This window comes from Alligator mississippiensis, chromosome 15 (assembly GCF_030867095.1).
Source record: "Alligator mississippiensis isolate rAllMis1 chromosome 15, rAllMis1, whole genome shotgun sequence".
NCBI classification, from domain to species: Eukaryota; Metazoa; Chordata; order Crocodylia; family Alligatoridae; genus Alligator; species Alligator mississippiensis.
This window is the reverse complement of record NC_081838.1, coordinates 8,703,547-8,726,166: the sequence shown is the minus strand read 5'-3', so window position 1 is coordinate 8,726,166 and position 22,620 is coordinate 8,703,547. Positions and strand designations below refer to the sequence as shown.

General features: G+C 63.9%; 1 protein-coding gene across 2 annotated transcripts; it reads right to left on the bottom strand.

Annotated features, from left to right (window-relative positions):
- Positions 1–875: 875 nt before the first annotated feature.
- On the bottom strand, positions 876–21,266 carry MAP3K12 (mitogen-activated protein kinase kinase kinase 12). Of its 2 annotated transcripts, none has more exons than XM_019482693.2 (14): positions 21,174–21,266; positions 8,868–9,314; positions 8,605–8,788; positions 8,192–8,383; positions 7,912–8,070; positions 7,594–7,752; positions 7,306–7,414; positions 7,033–7,142; positions 6,831–6,947; positions 4,124–4,261; positions 3,293–3,926; positions 2,959–3,029; positions 2,244–2,529; positions 876–1,936 (listed from the first exon to the last, which is right to left on the bottom strand). In XM_019482693.2, exons 2-14 carry the CDS (start codon positions 9,256–9,258, stop codon positions 1,835–1,837), a joined length of 2,652 nt encoding a protein of 883 aa, XP_019338238.1. In that variant the 5' UTR covers positions 9,259–9,314; positions 21,174–21,266; the 3' UTR covers positions 876–1,834. The 2 variants fall into 2 exon arrangements, with proteins under 2 accessions (XP_019338238.1, XP_019338237.1); XM_019482692.2 differs by lacking the exon at positions 21,174–21,266 and adding an exon at positions 11,866–12,125.
- Between the last annotated feature and the right edge of the window lie 1,354 nt (positions 21,267–22,620).

Sequence of the window (22,620 nt, the reverse complement as noted above, 5' to 3'; positions counted from 1 at the left end):
GGATTTTAGTTTCAAAGAACCAGGATCCCTGGTGCTCATGGAGCAGCCTGAAGCAGGCAGGGGCTGGGCAGCAGGCACCACTTGGCTCAGGTGGGAGGGAGGCTGCAGTGGCAGGCAGGTCTGAGCCATGCTCTCCCTCAGGCAGCAGGAGGCGCTGCTCTGCTTTGTCCTGGACCTACACTTCCCTGCAGCTCAGTTTCAGCATGTCTTGTGAGCTCGGGGATTCCTCCTTTTTACAGACAGATCCATTTTCCTTAAATTGGCTGCAGTCAAGTTTGGGGACTTCAAGAAGGGTAGGCTGATTTCTGGTAACAGCAAGTCACAAGTCCCTGGCCCTTCCACTCACTGTCAGGCTGACACCAAAGCTGTGGGCAAGAAGGGATTTTACCCCCTAGTCAGATTGCTACAGAGTGGGGGTTTCCGCTGCAGCCACATGGGTGGCACCTACAAGGTATCTTGACCACTTCTTGCAGCAGGACATTAGCTACTGAGGTGACCTTGCAGGAGGTTTGAGTGTTGGGTCTGTGCTGTGGCAGAGTTTAGGGTTGGGATCATTCAGACAGGGATGGTCCTGCCTCAGGCAGGGGGTTAACCTACTTTGCAATTTTAGGCTGTTCTTTAATGACTATACGTACATAAATGGCTGGGTGCCAGTCCTCCTTGTCCCCCTGTGCAAGTGAGCACACAGCCCTGTGCAGCTGGACCCAGGCAGCAAGCCCCTGCCCAAGGTAACAGAGAGCTTGGCTGCCTCTTGCAGGCCAAGCCACCCTCTCTGCCCCCTGGTGCCTTGGGCACAGGCCTGTCCCCACTGGATGGAAGCCAGGCCTCCTCTCTCCTCATCCCCTGCCCCCCATGACAGATGAGGTCCACAGCACTTTCCATACAAAACGGTCTTTAATCGAACCCTGCGTGTGGGGACGCGCTAGCAGTGTGACACCCAGACAGACGGACTACAGACATGGGCTATAGTACAGCTGTGGCTGTGCCACAGGGGATGGGAGGCAGGGGGCCCAGCCTGGCTGCTGCGAGGTATGGCTTGGCCCCAGAGCCGAAGTGGCCACCCAGTCCACAGGAAGAAGGGCATGGGGGTGGGGGGGCATCCTCTGTGCCTGGTTTCCTGGGGGCAACAGTGGGGGGGGCCATGCTATAAGAAGGGGGAGGGGGTGCTTTGGTGCTGGTGAGTCCAGTGCTGCCAGTCTGGGGCACTGGGGTATGATGGTCCTGGGGGAGGGGGGGGCACAGCTACACTTTCAAGGGGCAGTCTGAAGGGGGGCCAGGACTCTGGCCCTTCTGGTCCTGTCTGCAGTGACCCTTCCCCACAAACTCAATGCAAGGTGAGGGGGGCAAAGCTGTCCCCAGTGCCCTGCTCCCCAGCAGCTTTCACCTGATGGGGGGGCATGGAAGCAGCCCCCTGCCCACGAGTGCAATGTATCATTCATCAGAAATAAATTACAACTGAAAAGTGCAGTGCTTTGGGGGGTGGGCACAGAGGTTTGGCTCTGACCGGGGAGGGGTCCAGCAGGGGCTCGCATGGCTCAGATGGGCTGACCACCACCCCTCGAAAGGTTAAGGGTGGGGGTGAGGAGGAACACAGCCCCCTTGGTCCCAGATGCTGCCCTGGCCTGGGTGGGTGGGTGCTGCACACACGGACTGAACCCCACTGCCCCCCCTGTACTCCCCTCCCCAAAAATCCTGGCTGGGGAAGGACCCGTTGGGCGCAGGGGAGTGATTGGGGGGGGCGCTGCTGCGTGATAGAGCTTTATATAGAGCTTTATAGAGGATGTATATAAATATTTGGGGGGGGTCTGTACAGCAGTGTGAGGGGGGAGGAGGATCACGAGCCGGGGGCGCCTGCTCTGTGCGCCTCGCCGCTGCCCGAGTGGTCCAGCTCCGCGCTGTCGCAGTCTGAGTCCTCGCCCGCATCCCCATCCAGCACCTGGGGGGGAGCAAGGCATCAAGGTGGGGGGGCAGGAGGGGACAAAGTGCATGCCCCCCCTCATAAGAAGCCCTGGAGGATGGGGGGGTGTAATACCCCTAATGCCAGCAGTGCCCCCTGCCAAGCCCTCCCCAAGGTCCAAGTTCTCCAGCAGGAGGCACCAGGCATGTCCCCCCCCCCCCCCGATGACACCCCAATACCCCTAAACCCTCTAGGAGGAGCTACCCCACTCCCAAGTGCCTGAACCCTCCAGCAGGGGGTGCCAGGACCCCCCCCCCAATACCCCAGGGAGGAGGGTGGTGCTGACCTCGGTGGCGCCGAGCTGGCTGCGGACGTGGCGGACAGCAGCCTCCTTCTCGGACAGCCCGTCAGACAGGCCCAGGGGCAGGTCGAGGGGCAGCTCGGAGCCCTGGGACAGCAGGTCGTCGGAGCGGTCGTCCGCCCGCTCGTCCGTGTTGGTGCTGCCCACGTCGGGTGTCGCGCTGGGCGAGGCCTCGCTGGCGCTGCCCGGGCCCTCGTCCCCATCCCCGTCTGAGCAGTTCTCTGAGCTGAAGGTTGACAGCGAGGGCCGCTTGCTCCGGCCCTGCGGCCACCTGGGGCGGTGGGAGGGGAGCAGGGCAGGCTCAGTCTCTGCTGCCTGGACCCCCCTCACCTTCCTCCCTGCAAGCCCAGTGCCAGGGGGTAGAGAGCACTACTGGGGCAAAGGGGACACCTGCACCCCACAACCAGACCTGTCCTACCTCCCCCCCCCCCCCCCCCCCACTGCCCCCAAGCCAGGCAGGCACACGCACACATGCATGCATACCCACCCCCACCCCAGGTCTAGACATCCTTTTCCCAATCCTCCCCTCCCCTTGCAACCAAAGTGGCCCAGAGCCAATGCAGAGGGCTGCAACCATGTGAACTCAGAGCTGCCCCCCCACTGCAGCCAGCTGGTTCAGTCCCACCCCCAGTGTGTGTGTGTGGGGGGGGGGGTGCAGGAAGCTTCCATATGGCCCCCCAGGGGGGGCACAGACACCCACCTCTGCCTAAGAGGCAGCTCCACCTCGCTGTCCACCTCGCCCTCCTCTTCCTCTGACGACACCCCGCGTTTCTGGGAGCCAAGAGGAGCTGCATTAGCAGGGCCCAGACCCGGACACCCGGGTCCCTCGCCCCCCCACCCCGAGGCAGACACGACACTCTGGGCCTGTTCAGCCTGTGACCGCCCACCCCTGCCAACCTGAACCTGCTGGACCCTATGCCACTTCCAGAGGCAACAAAACCCAGGAGTCCTGCTCCATCCCCACTTGAACCCCCTAAACCCTCATCCCCTCCCACAGCCAGAGACGGAGCCCAGGAGTCCTGCCCCCAGCTCACCTGGCCGCGGGTGACGGCAGCACGGTACAGCAGGGCGGCCGGCGTCAGATGCTGGGGCTGCGCGGCTGGTGCCCGCCCCCCCCTGCTTGCAGCCGCCTCCTCCTCGGGGCCCGGGGACGGCCGTGGTGCCAGGCCCAGGAGCCCGGGAGGGGGTGCCCGGGCAGGGGGTCCGGCTGCGCCCGTGCGAGTCGAGGGTGAGTCGGGGCTGCTGGAACAGGGCACGGAGGCCGTGTCCTCGCTGGGCGTATCGCTGCGTGGCTGCTCGGCCGGAGGCGACTCGGGGCCTGGGGGTGCAGCGCCCTTGCGGGCCTCGGCCTCCAGCGTGGTACTGATGAGGTCGGGGCTGGACGACGACATCTTGCGCAGCAGCAGGTCGTGCTGCAGCCCCCGCAGTGCCGCGCAGGGCTCCAGGTGCCCCCGGCTCGGCGCTCCAGGCTCCGGGCAGGCTGGTGTGCTCGGGGGGGGCCCAACCAGCTCCCCGCAGCTGCCCTTGGCATTGGCCTTCCGGTAGCGGGGCTTGGCGCGCCGGCTGCGGCCCGGCGACGTAGGGCCCTTGGCGCAGCTGGGCAGCGAGACCTGGGCCATGGCTGCATCGAGCTTGGGCAGCAGCACCTCCGTCTTCAGGATGTCCGGCCTGGGCGGCAACGAGGGGTGGGGTGGGAGTGAGACCTCTGTGCCCTAGAGGGACACATGCCCCCCCAGCTCCCCAGGGGGAAAAAAAATCACACAGCCCACGAGACAGCACCCAAGTGTCCTGGCTCCTAAACTGCCCACTGCCCTCCAGCGCTAGGGACAGAGCCCAGGCATCCTGTCCCCGCACCCCACCCTCACCTCTTGCTGTGGGGCGACAGCTTCTGGGGCACGTTGCGCTTCTTGATGAGCTTCTCCACGGTGTTGCCATGCAGCAGCCCGCGCGGTGCGTGAGGCTTGAACAGCCCTGGGTACTTCTTCTCCAGCGCCTGCTCCCGCCTGCCGGACATGGAGCAACACGTCAAGGCTGGGGGTGATGGGAAGGTATTGGGGGCCTGGATCCACCCCCCAAAGTAGGAGCAACTTGGCGGGGCTCGGAGCTTCTTGTGCAGAGGGGCCACTTGCTAAACCCACCCCCTTCAATTCCTGCCCTTCCCCAGCTTTAAAACCAACCGCCTGGCAGGGGCAGGGGCAGCGGCATTTCTATCCAGGCAGCGGTGAGGGATTCCTGCTAATCTCTCCGCACTCCAAGGCACACCTCCTCTCTTTTTTGATGGCCTTGACACCCCCTCCTACCCCGCTTCAAACCCTCCTTTCTCTTGCAGCAGCGCTGCTGTCTGTTCGCCAAGCTGGGTAACACCTCTCTTCCCTTTCACAGCCGTGAAGACTATTTTTAGCTAAAAAAACCTGAACTCAGGTGTGATCACATTAACTCAGGTGCAGAAATGGCTGACAGGGAAGGACTGGAGGCAGATCTCCAGCCGCTCAAGGAGGCTCAGTTTGAATGAGCGATGTGCAATGAATTAGAACGACTACGGGGCTAATGAAACAACAGCGTTGGACCCATTTTTGCCAAGTTTCTTGCGTTTTGTTCTGTTTTGTTAAGCTGTGATCCAGAAATGAGGGAACGTTTCAGTAAGGTTATAATCGGTTTTGCTTTGATCTTAAATGGGATAATGCAGATTAGTAAAGCTTGTCGTTGCTTTCTAACCGGAGAGGAATGCGTGTCGGGCAGAGGTGGGATTGCACCCCCCTTTCAAATTGGATCAAAAGGTCCCCCACGCAGGTGAGACCCCCCCCCTTCTTCTGGTGTGGAGGGGGGCGGCTGGAAGCAGGGTGCACCCCTCTTTGCCAAATCCTGGGTTCAGCCCCGGTGCCTGCTTAAACATGATGATTCACTGCCCCATCTGCCTCCGATGCCCAGACCGGACACATCCCTTTGATCCTTGCACGGATTATCTTAGGCCACCTGTCAGCGCCGTGACAATCCGGGGACCCAGCTCCGTCAAAGGCCGGGCCAGCTCTCCAGTGAAAAACCGTTTCAGTGCCCAACACCGACCCCCAGAAAAGACAGAAGACAGCTCAGGCTAGAACCACATCGCGTTTCTCCCATTTTATCCCGGGACAACGTGCAGCCAGGCATCCACGGCCATCATCCTGGGATAAACCTAGTAAGGTCTGTGGGATAAGACATCTTGGGAAGTCGCCGAGTGCGTCTGAACGATTCTCCTGGGATCCACGGCAGCAAAGCAGTTGCTCGTTAAACCCCATCGGTGTGGACATGCCAATCCTGGGATATTTCCGTTCTGGGATAAACACGTCTGTTCCTAGGCACGCCCTGGCCCGGGCCAAAAGGACCCCTGAGATATTGGGGAATGGCTTGGTTGGAATGGGAACCATCCGTGACTGGTGCCCGTGCCGGAGATGGGAAAAAGCTTCTGGAGGGAGAGATGTTTCTGGGGGAGACTTCAGAACAAGGGTGGCTAGGGGCAGAGGGGATTTAGGAACTAGCTGTGAGTTAGTCGTGGTTTTGGGGTGATCGAAGGCCCTGGGGCGAGTCCAAGCAGCCAGTGGCCAGTCTGATCCTTAGAAATCCTAGGACAAGAGGGTTGAAAGGACCTCGGGAGGTCCCACCATCCCCACCTATATCATTGCAGACAAGACTCTGTCTAGTCTGGACTTCAAAACCTCCAAGGATGCAGATCCTACCAGCTCCCTGGGTAACCTGTTGCAGCGCTTCACCACCCTCTTCGGGAGAAAGGTTTCCCTAACATCCAACCTCAACTTCCCTTGCTGCATCTTGAGCCCATTGCTCCTTGCTCTGTCACCTGCCTCCACTGAAATCCCGGAGGATGAGCTCGTGGCCGGAAGAGAAGTGGGAGAAACTTTCCTGGTCTTATTTGTTCCAACTTCAACCTGGATCCCAGGGAAGTCGGGCTGGAAGGGACCTCTAGCCCAGCCCACCTCGAGGCAGGACCGGCCCTGACCAAACCATGCAGCCGCGCGTCTGCCCGACGTGCCCTTGGAGACATCCAGGGAGGGAGATTCCCCCCCACCCCCAGGTGCCTGCTCCAGTGTCCGAGCACCCATCAGAAAGTTCCTCCTCCTCTCCAGCCTCAGTTTCCCCAGCTGTGGCTTGTGGCTGCATCTCATCTCATGCCTGGGGACCACCTCTCCAGCCCATCCTGGACCCCAGTCCTGCTCTCTGGAGTATCAGCAGCTCCACCGAGCTTGGTGTTGGGTGCAAATCCACTACGCACGCCCCTCATCCTAGAGTCTAAATCATCGGTGGGGATATTAAACCACCCTGGACACGGTGCCAGCCTTTTGGGTACAATCCTGCCCCTCTGTTGTGACCCGGCCGGTACCCGAGGAGGGTATGATCTGGGGGCAAGTGATAACCCAGGTAAGTCCCTCCTACGAAGCAGCTAGCCCTCACCCCTGCCCCTGGCAGGAGATCGTGGCAGCCTTCAGGACTGGGCAGGGCAGCCTGGGGGCAATGTGTATGCCCCCGGTGGAGGCAGCAAAGGGGCACGGGGCTGGATCTCGGGCCCTGCGGGCCTCTCACCGGAGCAGCTCCTTCTCCTTAAGCTCGAGCTGCAGCATGAGGGCGTTGAGCTCCATGTACAGGTTGTTGGCTCGCTCCAGCTTGCGCTCATAGTGCTCCCTGATGTCCAGCGCGTGCCTGCCAGGTGTGGGGGGGAGGGTGTCAGGTGTGGGCCCAATCCTCTGCCCCCCCAGCACCCCCTGCCTGCTGCCCCCGCACGCACCGGAGCTCCTCGCGGCGCCGGTTGATGAGCTCCTCCTCCAGCCGGTGCAGACACGTCCCCTCCGACTTGATCTTCTCGAAGTGCAGCTTCACCTCCTCCCGCCACTCCGCCTTGGGGTGGTGGGGGGGACACTGTCATCCCCCACGGACCCCAGCCCACCCAGGCACCCCCGCAGGGTGCCACTGGAGTGCCACCCCGGGGTGCCACAGAGCTCCCCCAACGTGCCACCGGCTCACAGGCTCTGTAGCGAGGTGGGAGGGGGCCAGGACCCACCTGGGACTTAAAGTAGGTCTCCTGGGGGGTGGAGAGGACGTCGGCGGAGGCGATGTCCAGGTGCAGCAGGATCTGCCGGAAGGACGGCCGGTTCCGGGGCTTGCTGTTCCTGGCGGGACACGGGGTGGGGGAAGCGTGGGTGCCAGCCCCAGGGCAAATCACCCCCCCACCCCCCCCAGGAGGTGCCCCAAGGTGCTTGCTGCAGGCTGCCACCCAGACATGTAGGGCAAGGCCCTGCAGATGGGGTAGGGAGGGCATGGGGGGCTCTCCGCAGCCCTGGGGGCTCACCAGCACTGGCGCAGAAGGATCTTGAAGCCGTCGGGGCAGCCGGTGGGTACAGGAAGGTGGAGGCTGTTGCTGCCCACGCCCCAGATGATGGCCGAGGAGTCCACGTCCTTGTAGGGGATCTCGCCCGTCAGCAGCTCCCACAGCACCACCCCGAAGGACCTGGGGGGAGGAGGCAGTCCAGGGTCAGACCACTCCCAGCCGGACCCCCGGCCCGAGCTCCCCATCTCGAGTCCTCTCCCCAGCCAAACCCCGCAAGCGGACCCCTCTCTCCCTAGCTTGAGCCCCCCAGCCAGACCCCCCCACCCCTCCGGCGCTCACCAGATGTCAACCTTCTCAGAGACGGGCTCGTTGCGGATGACCTCGGGCGCCATCCAGGCCACGGTGCCGGCGAAGGACATCTTGGTGCTCTTGTCGCTCAGCTCCTTGGAGGTGCCGAAGTCCGAGATCTTCACCACATCGTCGTAGGTGATCAGCATGCTGGAGGGGGCCGGGGTCAGCTGGCATAGTGGGGCAACACCCCCCGCTCAGCCTGCCCGGTGCCCCCAGACCTGCTATTCCACGCCCTCCCCTGCCTGTGCCGCCCCCCGGCAGCGCTCACTTTGGGGACTTGAGGTCGCGGTGGATGATCTTGTGCAGGTGCAGGTAGTTCATGCCACCGGCGATGCCCATGGACCAGTCAACCAGCAACGAGGGCGTGACCTTGCGCCCGGCCCGCAGCACCTCGTACAGCTGCCCCTGGGCGCAGAACTCCATGATGATGCAGTAGCAGGGCGCCTGCGTGCATACACCCCTGCGCCCGGACCGGGGGTGCGGGTCAGAGCTCAGCAGCCCCCAGGACGGCCCCACCCCTGGGTCCAAACCCATGGGGGTGCCAAGCGCGGTGCTCTGCCAGGTGGGCACACGCATGCGCATGCCCTCCCCATGCTATCCCTTGATCTGGCTCCGCTCATGCCAGATAACTCCATCCCAATGGCTCCGCCCACTCCCCATGGCTCCGCCCCCCACGCTCACTTGAAGGTGATGATGTTGGGGTGCTTGAGCTTGCGCAGGTGCTTGATGTCGGTCTCCTTGAGGTCTCGCACCTTCTTGACGGCCACCTCCTCGCCGTGGAAGCGGCCCAGGAAAACGGCGCCCTGTGCCCCGGAGCCCACCCACTGCAGGTCCAGGATCTCCTCGAAGGGCACCTCCCACGGGTCTGCGGGGGCGGCAGTGGGCACTGAGCTCCCGTGCCCGCTCCTACCCCCTATCCTCCCCCTCCTGCCCTCCTTGCTCACCCTCCTGGGGCTGCTTGTGCTCGGTGGCGTAGGCCTTGCCGATCATGGTCCAGACGGGCTTGAGGCAGCCGAAGAGTCCCTCGAGGAACCCGCCGCCAGCCTGGCAGTGCAGCCGCATCTGGTCGGCCTGGGCCCGGCCCTGGCGCCCATTGGGGCTGCCGACCCCGGCACCGCCATCAGCCTCGTGCAGGGCCAGGACGCTGTTGGCGAAGGGCTGGCGGGCGTCGTCGCTGGGTGTGGGGCTGTGCCCGCCGCCCTGCATGGGCACCACGTCGCGCAGTACGCACTGCGTGGGCGTCAGTTCCTGCTCCTCCGGCGTGCTGGCTGCTGCCGCACCCAGCCCCGCGCCCAGCAAGGGCGACGGCGTCCTCGTCTCGTGCAGGCAGGCCATGGCGGGCGCAGGGCATCGGGGCCCCCCTCGGGGGGGTGCAGCGGGAGGTGAGGGGCCTGGGGCGGGAGAAGGAGGGAGGGGTGAGTTGGAGGGAGCAGGGGTTTGGGAGGGGGCGTCCTGCCGAGTCGTACCTGCACGTGCAGGCGCATGTGTACACCGTGACGTGCTCAAGACACACACACAGTAACACACTTGCATGGTGACATACATACAAGCACACACACACAGTGACACATTCATACACAGGCATGCAGTGACATGTGGACACATACAGACCAACACATGTACACTGTGACACACTTGCATCATGACATGCACATGCAAATGCATGCACACACAATGACACATGCATACATACACACGCAGGGACATGCACGCGCACACAAATGCCCAGGTACGCAGGAACACACTTGCGCACATGGTGACACACATGTGAGCATACACATGTAGTGACAAACTCACATGCACAATGATGTACGCATGCGAGCCCACGCACACACATACAGCCGTACGTGGGGCCTGCCTGGGCTGCGGGCCTGGCAGAGGGGTAGTGCCAGGCTGAGAGTGGGCAGGTCATGCTGGGAGTGTGAGTGTACGTGTGCACGTGTCAGTGAGCGTATGCACTTGTGTGCATGCATGTGTCACACTGTGCGAGTGTCACCGCATCCATGGGTTTGTATGCGTGTGTGCAGGTGTCACTATGTGGGTGAATGTGTCACTGTACATGTGCATGTGTGAGTTACCATGCATGCAAGTGCGTTTGTATGTGTATGCACACGTCATGGTGTGTGTGCGCATGCATGTGTCACTGTGTGCATGTCACCGTGCTCATATGTGTTTGTGTGTGTGTGCATATGTTACTATGTGGCTGAATGTATCACTGTGTGTGCATGCATGCAGTGTGTGCATGTCACTGCGCATGTGGGTGTATTTGTATGTGTGTGTGTGCAGGTGGCAGGGTATTTGGGTGAATGTGTCACTGTATGCATGTGCGAGTGCATTGAGTGAGTGTGCATGCACATGTGTCACTGTGCATATGGGTGAATCTGTCACTGTGCTTGTGGGCATGTGCATGTATATGTCATGCTGTGTGCAAGTGTCACTATGCACGTGTGTGTGCATGTGTCACTGTGGTTGAGTGTCAGTGTACATGCATTCTCTGTGAATGAGACTTACTGTGAGTGTGCATACATGCATGTGTGTCACCGTGTGCATGTGGGTGAATGTGCTGGTGTGTGTGCATGGGCACGTGCTTGCATGTGTGTCACTGTGTGCTTGTGTATTTGTGTGTTACTGTGTGCTTGCATTTGTCATTGAGCGTGTCACTGTGTGCGTGCGTGCGTGCGTCGCCATGTGCGCGCGCTCATGATTAGCAGGACGAGGGGAGCCCCCCACAGCTACCAGGGATGGCTCTGCCCACCCTAGACATGGCTGCAGTGCCCATCCAGACAAACCCAGGGGCCTGGGGGCTCTGGGGCCTTTGGGTTGGGGGGCCAAACCACCAGCCCCCACCACCCCCCGGGTCTGCTGAGCAGGACTCCTGGGTCCCAGCCAAGCAGAAGGTGCTCCAGGACTTCCAGGCCTGCATGTCCGGACTCCGGGGTTCTCTCCTGTGCCTCAGTTTACCTGTCTGTTGAGGAAGGTGGGCAGAGCTGCCCTGGGATTGGGGTGGGGGGGGCTGGAGCTGCCCTCGTTATCATTAGCTGGGGGGTGCCGGCTGCCCTGTCCAGCTTGGCCAAGATGGGGACTTTCGGGGGGGGGGGGGGGGGGGGGGGGGGGGGTGGGAGCCAGGGTATTTAGAGCAGCCCCAAGGGTCCCTTTCACTTCACACACATGCGCACGCACACATGCGTGCGTGCACACACACACACACACACACATGTACATGTGGTTGTCTGCAGCCAGGTGCCCTGCTCCCAAAATAACCAGCTCAGACGATGAGTGACAAGCAGGGTAGGGGAGGGAGCCATGGGGGTGGGGGGAGGGGGTTATGCCAGGTACCAGCCGGGCACCCGCTGCCCATGCCCCCACTGAAAGCCCTGCACGCACCCCGCGGCCCCCACATGCCTCCTGGAGCCCCTCTAGCATGGCCAGCACCTGCTGTGGGCTCCACGCCTGGCCCCCCAAACGCTGCCCAGCCCCCCCAGACACCGCCTGCCCCCCCAGACACAGCCTGGCCCCATCGCAGCCCACCCAGCCTGCCTACATTGCTTGCCCACCCCATAAACCTCCCCTCACCCCCCTGTTAACCCCTGACCCCCAGAGCCCCCTAACCCTGATGTGGACGGGCGGACGGACGGAAGCAGGACAAAAAGAGGGGGGCAATGCTCTGCCCATGGACGGGGGGGATGGGGTGGGACACACAGATGACAGCCCCCACCCCCGGCACCCTGCCCCGGTGCCCCCATGTCTGCGCTCGCTCCCAGCGGGCCCCTGAGCCGACTCCATCCCACACGGGCACCCCATGGCGCGGGGGGGGGGGCCACGGTCCGTCCGCCAGCCAGCGGGGACGGAGCCCCTCTCCCTCCATGTGCCCTGCACCTGCCCCCGGTGCCCCCAGCCCACGATGCCCACCCACACGTGGCCCCTGGCCGTGGCTTTGTTTACCTCCTCTGCGGCGTGGCCGGGCACAGGCCTCCTGGGGGCTACTAGCCCCTGCCCCGGAGCCTGCCGGTCCGTCCCTCTGTCTGTCTGCTCAGCTGCCTCCCGAGCTAGCCGTGCACCCCCCTGGACCCTCACGCGTCCATCTGTCCATCCAGGTTTCTTTGCCTAGCTGCCCATCGCTCTTCCCTACGTAGCCCCAGCCCTCCTTCCTGCTCCTCCATCCATCTGTCTATCTACCCATCCCCTTATCTATCCATCCATCCATCCTCCGATCCCTCCCTCCCTCCCTCCTTTTGCCGTCTAGCCACCCCCCACCCCCCCTCCCACCCCTCCACGCCGCCCCTCTCCACCCACCCTTTTCTATCCGCTCCCCTCCACCCAGCCCTCTCTTCCCCGCTTGCCCCCTGCCCACCCCACGTGCTGCCCCCCCACACCGCCGCAGTCCCCACCGCTCCGCCCCCCCTCCTTATTTGGTTAACTAATCACCCTATCCCCGCCCCATGCCCCCGCTGCAGCCAATGGGCAGCGCCAGGGCGGTTCAGCTGCAGGTAGCCCGTGATGTCACCGTGGGCCAAGGTGTGGGGGGGGACGGAGGAGGGGGGGATTAACCCCTCTGATGCCATGGGGTGCAGCACCAAGCACAGGCACAGGGCGCAACCTGGCCCCCAGCCCACAGAGCCAATGCTCCCACTGCACAGATGGGGAAACTGAGGCACAAACACTCACCGAGCGGCCTGGAAGACTGAGGACAATACGCCTACCCCCAAGCCCGGGCATGCCCAGAGCCAGCCCCTGCCACCGGATGTGGAGGCAGAAGCTGCCAGCCTGATTCCCAGCTCTGCCCACCCCTGTGCCTCAATCTTCCCAGCTCGAAAATGGGGAGAGTGACACCAGGTGCTTTTGTGCAGAGCTTTGCGAAGCGATGCTGGAGCTCGGGGCTATTACACCCACCCCCTTCCCCATGCGTCTGTCCCCTCACCCCTCCAACAGTCAGCGAGGCCATCCGTCTGCCCGTCCTTCTCCACGGACACCTCTGGGAGACCCCCGTCCCCTTCCCCGGGGAGCCCTGGGCTACAGCCGCCCCAAGCCCATGTGGCCACTGCTCCCCCAGACAGCGCCATATGGCGGGAGCCTGATGGGGCTGGGATTACCGAGCCGGTCGGGGCGGGATGGGGGGGACTGAGAGGCATCAAGGTCAGAGCGAAACCGGAGCAGCCTTTTCCGCTGGCTCTGCAGGGAGGGGAAGCCGGATGCCACAACCTCCCCTCCCCCTCCCCAGTGACATCACTTGAATCGCCTTGCGCCTCAGTTTCCCTGCGGGTAAAGCCTCCTGCCCCCGGCAGTGGCCCTTGCGAGGGGCACGTGCAGCACCCAGCATTAAGCACGGACTTAACCCTGGACCCCGGCGGCGCCTCGAGACATGGGGACAAATCCGGGACCTTCACGACCAAAATCCCAGGCTCCCGGAGGCTTCGGCCTGCAGGGAGGAGCGGGCGGCAGCGCTGAGGGCAGGGAAGAGCCTGGAAACACCTCTGCCAGGGGCCTGGTGCTGGGTGCAGGATGGGCGAGGGCGGCACGGGGGGAGACGGCGGGAGCAACATGTCCACACAAATGCATAGGAATACACATAAGCACACACATGCATGCACACCTGTGAACAGGTGCATGCACACGCGTGCACACATGTACATGTGTGCACCCATGCACACACGCACACTTTACAATCTGGATTCTTGCCAGCACCAGATATGCCTGGGCCTGGCCCGGCCTCGTCATGGCTCTGGGCTTGGATCAGAGCCATCTCGGGCATCCAGGACACCCCCCTCCTGCCCACAGGACCTCCACCCATCAGTGCCCTGCTCAGCTCCCCCCGGCAGGGCCACTCCTGCAGCCACGGGGGCTCCCCTCTTCTCCCCCCAGCCCCGAGTCCCAAGTCCCCAGCCCCGCCGAGCTGGGGGAGGGGTGGCTGCGGCCAAGGCTATGGGAACAGATGGCCATGAGCCTGCCTGGCTCTTCTCCCTCGCCTGCCTTGCCAGTCTTGGAAGCTCAGCAGCATCCGGCCTGTTTGCTCTCTGGATGGGAGACCCTCCCCCTTCTGTGGGTGGGGGGTAACATCCGGGGTCCGGAGCCTCCAAAACTCATGCTGGCAGGGCCTGAGCTATGAGGGCCCCATCCCCCATGACCAGAGGTGGCTGCATCTGGCTCTGGGCACCAGGGCTCTCTTGCCAGGGACCCCCAGGCCGCCTGTTCCTTGACCCCATTTCCAAAGGGACCCTCTGTCGGGGCACTGGAGCCGGGGTGGGGGGGCTGGGATCCCTCCTTTGCCATCCTGCCTCCCTAGGGCCCAGCATAGCGGAGGCGGCAGCAGGGCTGGGGTCAAAGGTCACTTCCGAAGCCTAGGGGGGAGATGACTTCATCATGGGGTGGGGGCTTTGCTTTCCGGGGCTGGGGGGGAGCCAGCCCCTGGGGGTCGGCTTTTAAGCTGCCAGATCTGATTTCATCGTGTGATGGCTCAGGGCGGGGGGCAGCAGTCAGAGGCTCAGGCCTGCCCCCCCCCCACTTCCAGGGCACCCCCCCCATGGCACCTAGGGCTTTCCTGAACGGGCCAGCGAGGGCCTTGCCCCTGGGCCAGCAGCTCCGTATCCCCCCGGCATGCACACGCACAGCACACAGACAGATACACACGCACTGCATGTAGATGCACACAGAGGACGTGGACACAGGCACAATGTGTACGCGCACACACAGGATGTGGACACACACGTGTGCACACACGTGTACCCCCGTGCAATGTATGTGCACACACATGTACACCACCTGTGGATACACATGTGCATGCATGATGCACGCACGTGTGTCTACACGCACCTCATATGTAGATACATGCACACTGTATGCAGATATACACATGTACACATATACTGTGCCTATACACACACCGCCTGTCCACACATACATGGCATGTAGGTACACATGTGCACACAATGCACGTACATACATGTGTACGCACACGCACAGACACAGACACGTCAGGCCCCTCAGTAGCCCTGAGGACTTGAGTTTGAGCATCCTGGGGCCCAAGCAGCATCTTGGTGGGGCTGTTCCTGGGGTCACCTTCTACCAACACCCTGCGCCTCAGTTTCCCTGGCTAGCTTGGGGGGTTCACCACGTTAGGAGCCCACGCTTGGGGCATTTGCCTGCTCTGCCAGGCCAGCCTGCCCCAGAGACCACCCTCCCCCCCCACTCCAGGGTCAGAGACCAGACACGGCTGGGGGGTCCCAAGCAAGAGGCCCTCTACTATCCCCCCCGCAACTATGACAGGCTTCCTGCCAGCACTCAGCAACGCCCGAGTCCTGCCAGTGGGGTGCCGCAAGCTGTGAGCTTCCTGCCAACAGTGCCCCGGGAGACCAACTAGGGAACCAGTGCAATGAGCTTCTTGCCAGCAGGGCCAACCCCACCACACACACACGCATCAGTACATAGGGGGATACAGAACATCACGTGTCCACAGCCACGGTGCAGGCGGGGGCGCACATGGGGGGACCACACTCCGTATACACCTCTGGGCACAGGCATTCAGGTGTGCCCCCCCCCCCACCTTCCCACAACACGCATGTGCACATGGGTCTGCCTTGCCCCCAGGAGCCCCCAGGCCAGGGGATGAAGTATGGGAAGGGGAAACTGAGGCATGGAGTCGTCCAGGCTCAGCCAGGCGCTGGGGTAAGCCTCACATCTGGACTCCCCCATGGTCTGGGGACATCTCCATCCTCCCCCCCACGGCCTGGCCCCATCCAGACCCGGCTCCAGGCCGGCACCAGGGATGGGGATGGGGGGAGGGGACAGTGCCAGGGACCATAACCCCGGGCTGGACAGTTCCCGTCCCCATTCCCGCTCTTCCCGGAGGTCACATGAATAGCGAACAGGATGCGGCGTTGCCGTAGCAACAGATCCAGGCGCGGAGCATGATGTCAGCACTAATATTATCGCTGACTCCATGGGGGGCGGCACGGGCCGGCAGGGCGGGAGCATCCGAGGGCAGGTGCTGGAGGCTCCCTGCCCCCCCTGCTCCCTCTACCTGCCCACCTCCCCCTCCTCCCCGCCCCAGGTGCATCCAGGTCAACAGGGGGCACTGCAGGGCTGGAGGGGCAAACTGGTGCCAGCTGGCAGCAGGTGCTGGTGGGCACTGCTCAAGCTAAGCAGGGTCTGGCCTGGTCTGGGACAGGATGGGAGACACCCTCAGGTCTCCTCCATGGTAAACTCAAGTGGGGATAACTCACGCTCATCCCACTGCACTGCCTCAGGGTGCTGCCAGGACTCCTGGGGTCCTTCGCTTGCCTGCCTCGGTTTCCCCATCTGGCAAAGGGGGGCAGAGGGGTGGAAGTGATGAAAGGTGGGTCCCCCCCACCAGCTTGGAGGGGATTAGTGGTTCTATAGCAAATCCAGGCAGCGCCATGGGGGCCGCTAAGCGGATCAGTGAGGGCACCTGAGGACACCCCCAATGTCCCCCCTCCCCCCTTTGCCAGTGCCCTCCAGTGCCCCCTGCGGGGGCTGGAGGAGCCAGATGCTGTCTGCCCCCTGCTCCCATGGGTTGGGATCTTCCCTATGCCAGGCACTGCTGCTGCCCCCCCCACAGAGCCCCCTGCTGGGGGAGCCTGGAACTGGAGCAGCCAACACCAAGCCCCTTGGGGGGACAGAGAGGGGTTTGAACCCCCGGGAGTGTCACCCACCCCTGCCCCTACAATCATCCCCATGGGGGGGCTGCAGGTCAGGAGTGAGGGGCTTCCAAACCCCCTCGCCCCCCCCCCCCCCCCCCGTGCTGCCCTCCAGCTCCAAGCAGGCCTCGTTCCCCTTCCCCAAACCCCCTTTCATCCTCCCACCAGGCCTGGCTTTGCCCCCTGGAGCCCAGGGCCAGGAAGGCAGCCCCAGACTCCTGGGTTCCCCCTGCCAGATGCTCAGGCTATGGGCACGGAGGGAAACTGAGGCACAGAGAGAGGGAGCAGATAGCCTGAGGGGGTGGGAAAATACCCAGAGCCCCACCTCCCTGCTGCACCCACTGCGCCACCCCCGCTGCCCTCTGGGAGCTGGGGAACCCAGGCGTCCTGGCTTCCTCCCCTGTCAAGAGAGCAAGACTCATGGAGGGGGAGTCGGACACCTCCCCAGCCTGGACTTAGGGCAGCAGCGCCCAGTTGCGTCCTCCCACTGCTGGAGATCACCTTGCCCCCAAGCTGGGGGGGGGGGCAGATTCTGCTGCCAGTGGATCCCACTGGATCCCAACAGGCGCCAACCCCTCCCTGCTTAGCCCTCGAATTCTCCAGGCGGGTGATGACGCTGGCAGCGCCCGGGCGCGCTAGAAAATTAATTGCTTTCTCATTAGGCCGTCGGGGCTCCCAGGCAAATGAGGCGTGGGGAAAATGCCGGCAGCTTCTCAGCAGGCGGGAGGGGAGCCCCGTGACTCGGTTTCCCTTGCAGCGATGCCATAGCTCAGCCCCACCCCAGATGCAGGCTCCCACGCGCCGGGTTTACAGCCTGGCCAGCAGCTCCGGGAACCGCGGCTGTAAAACGCAGTCGGCCATAAACGTGGGTGACGGCGACAGCGACGGGAAAGCACGAGGTGTCTGCCGGGAGCTGGGGGCCGCGGGGGCCGGGCAGGGGAGGGGGAGCGAAGCCTCCTCCGTTCCATGGTGAGAAGCATCTCACAAGTTGGACAAGGGACGCCTACCCCACACCTGTTGATCCCCCGTCCGCCTGTCCCTACAGCCACCCTGTGCCCATCTACCCACCATCCGCCTGTCACTACAGCTACACGCACACAGCACCCCATACAGATCTACACCGCCATGCAACTGTTCCTACACTCAGATGGTGCTCACAGCACCCCGTGGCTGTTTATCCCACCATCTGACTGTGCCTACACCCGCACGCACCCAGCCCCCTGTGCCCATCTTCTGCACTATCTGGCCATCCCTGGATGGTGCACACAGAGCCTCATGCCTGTTTTCCCCACCATCCGACTGTCCCTACACAGCATGCAATACCCTGTGCCCATGTACCCCACTGTTCGACTGTCCCTACATTTGGATGGTGCTCACAGCACCCCATGCCTGCTTATCGCACCATCCCTAACCCACATAGATGCAGCACAGCACCCGTGCCCATGCACCTGTCCCTACACCTGCATGAATGCAGCACATTGCACCCTGTGCCCATCTACCCCACTACTCAGCTGTCCCTACACCCAGATGATGCCCAAAGCACCCCATGCCTACTTCTCCCATTGTCCAGCTTTGCCTACACCCAGATGGTGCTCACAGCACCCTACGCCTGTTTATCCCATCATCTGACTGTCCCTGCACTCGCATGCACCCAGCACCCTGTGCCCATCAATTGCACTGTCTAGCCGTCCCTAGATGGTGCACACAGCACCCCATGCCTGTTTTTCCCACCATCCGACTGTCCCTACACCCAGATGGTGCTCACGGCCCCTCATACTCACTGATCCTACTGTCCGACTGTCCCTACACCCATGTGCACACAGCACCCCAGCCCCATCCACGCCGCGGGTGATGCACATCCCACCCCACACTTGCCTACCCCACCCTCTTGCTGTCTCTACACCCACCCTGTGCACACACAGCATCGCCCCGTCTAACCCACTGCCCGCCAGTCTGTATCCCGGCCTGGTGTCCAGCCTTGCAGCTGGCACACAGCTGGCACACAGGCAGATGCCTGCTCCCAGCCTGGCCTCCAGATGTGCTGGAGGTTTCCCCATGACCTCACCCCAGAAGGGCCCCAGTATGCTAATGGGGACCCACTGGCATGGCCTTTGATAAGGCTCCCCATTATCCTAATGACACCTCATTGCCATGTTCCCCCCCATGGCAACCAGCAGCCAGTGATGCGACTGTTATACTAACGAGATGCTAATGAGCACCCAGTGATATGACCTTTATGCCCCACTGATATGCTAATGAAGACCTAATGACAGGGGTCTTATGTGGGGGGAGAGGAGGGGATGTGAGTGGACCAGAAGGGCCAGGAGAAGACCAGGCCGCCTGCCTCAGTTTCCCCAACATGCAGCGCAGCCCCACAGAGCATCCCCGTGACCCAAGGGAGACCTCAGTCAGACCCCAGCTCCAGGCCGGGCATGGGGTCCTGCCCCAGAGCCCCCCACTCAGCCCTGAGGCAGGGAGGAGGGGGGGCTGCCCACGCTGCCCCAAAGCCAGTGGAGCCCTGCCCCTCCCCCACAGCCCCTGGGAGCCCCCCATCCCCCAGCCCTAATGGATGCTAATGGCTTTTTGGGATCAGGTCTCCCATTAGGCTTTGCAGCCTCTTCCCCCACCCCCAGCCCCCAACCCTGGGCGGGGGAGGGGAGGGATGGAGCCGCCTTCCCCTTCCCCCACGGCTCCTGTGGTCCAGCGGGCACAGATGGGCAGCACCAGGGACTCGCCAGCCGCATCTGCCAGGCCTGGGCTTGGCGTGGGGGAGGGAGTTGGGGGGGGCTCCCATCTCCCACCCCACAGCATCTCAGCTGTTTCCCCATACCCCCACTCCAGGCTCCAGACCCCTCTTTGTGCCCCCAGCATCCCCCAGCCCAGGTCTGTGCTGCGGGGCCTCAGCTGGGGACAGGGGAGGGGGTCTTTGCAAAGCTGGGGCTAGACATACAGCAGCCCCCCCACCCCCCCCTCACTGAGCAGCCCTGGGTGGGGGGCCCTGCTCAGGAGCCCCCAGCCCACAAGGGGAGGGGAGGGCTTTACTGGGTGACCATGAACCCAGGTTCAAATCCCAGCTTGGCCTGAAGCAGAGTCAAGCTGAGCCACTGCGGGGGTTAGAGCCCCCCAGGCAGCTTCTCAGGCCCGGGGGTCCTCTCTATGGATGCCCCCAAATGGCCTGGGGTTCACCTCCCTGCTAAAGGGAACCTGCCCCAGATGCAGGCAACACACGTCAGGGCCTAGAGGACCCCCTCACCTCTGCCGCAGCAGCTCCTAGTGTCCCCCACCCCCAGCATGAGGGAAACTGAGGCAGGGAGGGGCAAAGGGACATGGCCATGGCCATTGTATCGCACCGGGGGACCATCTACACAGAGCAGGCCGGAGCAGGGACCACCCCCTCCCCAAACTAAGCTGTAGTAAAGGGGGTGGGGAGGTTTCAGCCCTGGCAGGGACCCCCCCACTATGCCTCGGGCTCCAAGAGCCCTGCCTTCCCACCCCAGCTGGCACCAGTCATGGGCCAAGCCCCTCCATGGTCCAGCCAGGTTGATCCCTGTAGCCCGACAGCTGTGGTTCCCGGGGTGCAGCAGGGAAACTGAGGCACGCCAGGGAGGCGCGCCGGCCTGAGCCCGCTGGCTGGAGGTGGGGGGTCTGGCGGATCCGGCACGCCTCGATCCCACCTCCTGCCCCCCCCCCCGGTCACATAGGTCCCCCCAGAAACACAGCCCGCAAGCCAAGTCCAGGCCTGAGAGGCGGCTGAAGTCCCGCTCTGCCCCTGCCCCCTGCTCGCACGCCATGGGATCCCCCTGAAGCGCGCGCATGCAGACACACACGTGTGCACAGACACCTGCCTGCCCGCACGTGTGCGCAGGCCGCGGCTGCACACGTAAGCATGGAGCACGTCTTCTCCGCTCGCACTACGCGTCCCAGCATCCTTTGCAGGACGAAGAGGGGGGACTATCTGGGAGGATGGAGCCTGCGGGGTGGGAGCAGTGAGGGGCCCCGGCCGCCCCCCAGCCCTGCAGGCCGCGGGGCCCCCAACGTGGCCCTGGGCAGCCCCCCCACCCCTTCCAACTCCCAAACATGACCCCTAGAGCCCCTGCCCAGACCTGTTGCCCACCCCCGGCCGATCCCAGAGCCACTCTTGCCCCCCTGGACCCGCTGGGGTGCCCGGGGTGTGCGCTGGGGTGGGGGCTGGCCTGTGCCAGGGCTGTGGAGGGGGAGGGGGGGAGGGATGCGATGCGGCATAGGGGCCTGCTGGCCTGGCCCAGGGATTGGGTGCAAAGTGGGGTGACGGGGTCTCCCTGCCCATGCCAACCCCCCCAGGCTTCAGACCAGGGCAGGTGGGAGATGCTGCCCGAGCCCCCCAGGAGGGATGGAGGCAGCTGGCATCACTACCCCCCCACTGGTGCCACTTGCACCCCGCCGCCCCCCACCCCGCTGCCTCCGCACCCCCACCCGCCTTGGGCGCTCCCTGCCGGGGGGGAGGACGCCCCCCGCCACCCGGGTGCGTGCGGGTGGATGCGGGCAGCAGGCCCGGCCCCGCCGGGTACCACCCCGGGATGCTGCAGCCGCGCATCCCGCAGCCCGCAGCCCGCGCCCTACCTGGCCCGCTCCCCGGTGCGGCCCCGCGGGCTAGGCGCGGCGCGGCGGCGGCGGCGGCATCCCCGGTCCGCCCGGCCCGGCCCGGCTCGGCTCGGCTCGGCCCCGCCCTGCGCCGGGGGAGCGGAGCGGAGCTGCGGCCGGGAGCGCCGGCCCCTTAAAGGCGCCCGGGGCCGCCGGGGCTGAGTCACCGCCGCCCGCGCCGCGATCCGGGCCCGTCCCCGCTCCCTGCCTCAGTTTCCCCCGCTCCCTGCTCACCCCAGGGCTTGCGGGGTGCCCCCCCCCATTGGACGGCACACATTGGGGGGGCTGCTCTCCCGCTCCGCCCGGCAGTGCCCGCAGCCCCCAGGGCTGAGTTTGGGGTCCCTGCCCCCCCCAGTGCCCCGTGCTCCATCCCCTCCGTGCATCACCCCAGGTCCCGGCTGGAGCCACGGGCCCCTCTGCTGCTTGCAACAGCGCCCTGTGAAGAACGTGCACCGCCAACCCCTCGCCAGGCCCGCGGGGGTTCGGAGCATCAGGGCTGTTCGCCCCCCCAGCGCCTGGCTCGGGCACCAAACGGCTCCGCTGCTGGAGCCAGGAGGCCACAGGGGCCGCCCGGGGGGACTGGGGGACCTCCATCCTTGGAGCTGGTCCCACTGACCAGTGACGGCCTGGGTGCTGCCGCAGGGATTTCCCCAGCTTCTCATGGGGCTGGGAAGAAATTTGCTCCCCCCCCCCCCCCCCCCCGTTGCTGCACATCAGGGGGGTGGTTATCGCCTCCCCCAGAGACACTGGGTGCGGAGGCAGCTGGGCCAGGGGCTCCCTTTGGGTCAGACTGATGCTGCACTGGGATCAGGAAGGAATTTCCCCCGCTGTTCAGACTGGTTCAAACTGGGACTGGGGGTTGGGGGTTTGCCTTCCTCTGTAGTGGGGGCACGGCTGCGCCCAGGGATCTCTCAAGCAGGCGTATTAAACACTGTCGCAGCGGTAAGAGGGTGACAGCCGGGATTTACTCAGTGCGATGTCCGGTGTTGCGTCAGGGCTGACCATAGTTCTGTGACGAGGCTGGACGATGGGTTTGTCCCGGCTGGTTTAGGACGGATGGATCCTGCCTCGGGCAGGGGGCTAGGCTGGACAGGCTGTGGAGGTCCCTCCCCACCCTGCTTCTCTAGGAGTCCTCTCAGCCCCCCACCTGCCCCAGACAGAGCTGTTTTTTGCAGACGCCATTGCCTGCCGCCTTCCTTGGGAGGCAGCTGCACTGCAGCTCAGGTCCTTGCTCTTGCAAGTGGTGGGCGCTGGGTCCCGGGGAGACGAGGGCCTGCACTGGTGCTCTCAGCTCCTGGATCTTGCTTTGAAACACAGGATCATCAGCGACCACGCGTCTCTGCCTGGGCCCTGGGCCCACGCTCCTCACCCGGGCTCGCCCTTAAGCAACCACCTCTGTTCCAGGACTGCTGCAAAGAAACGCCCC

What these genes read in the sequence shown, in the direction of transcription:
- MAP3K12 (XM_019482693.2), bottom strand. Translation starts at nt 9,258, where the DNA reads ATGGCCTGCCTGCACGAGACGAGGACGCCGTCGCCCTTGCTGGGCGCG. An exon ending in CTGCCGTCACCCGCGGCCAG is followed by an intron (nt 3,030 to 3,292) that starts GTGAGCTGGGGG and finishes CTTGGCTCCCAG; the next exon opens with AAACGCGGGGTGTCGTCAGA. An exon ending in GCCAGCTCGGCGCCACCGAG is followed by an intron (nt 1,937 to 2,243) that starts GTCAGCACCACC and finishes GCTCCCCCCCAG; the next exon opens with GTGCTGGATGGGGATGCGGG.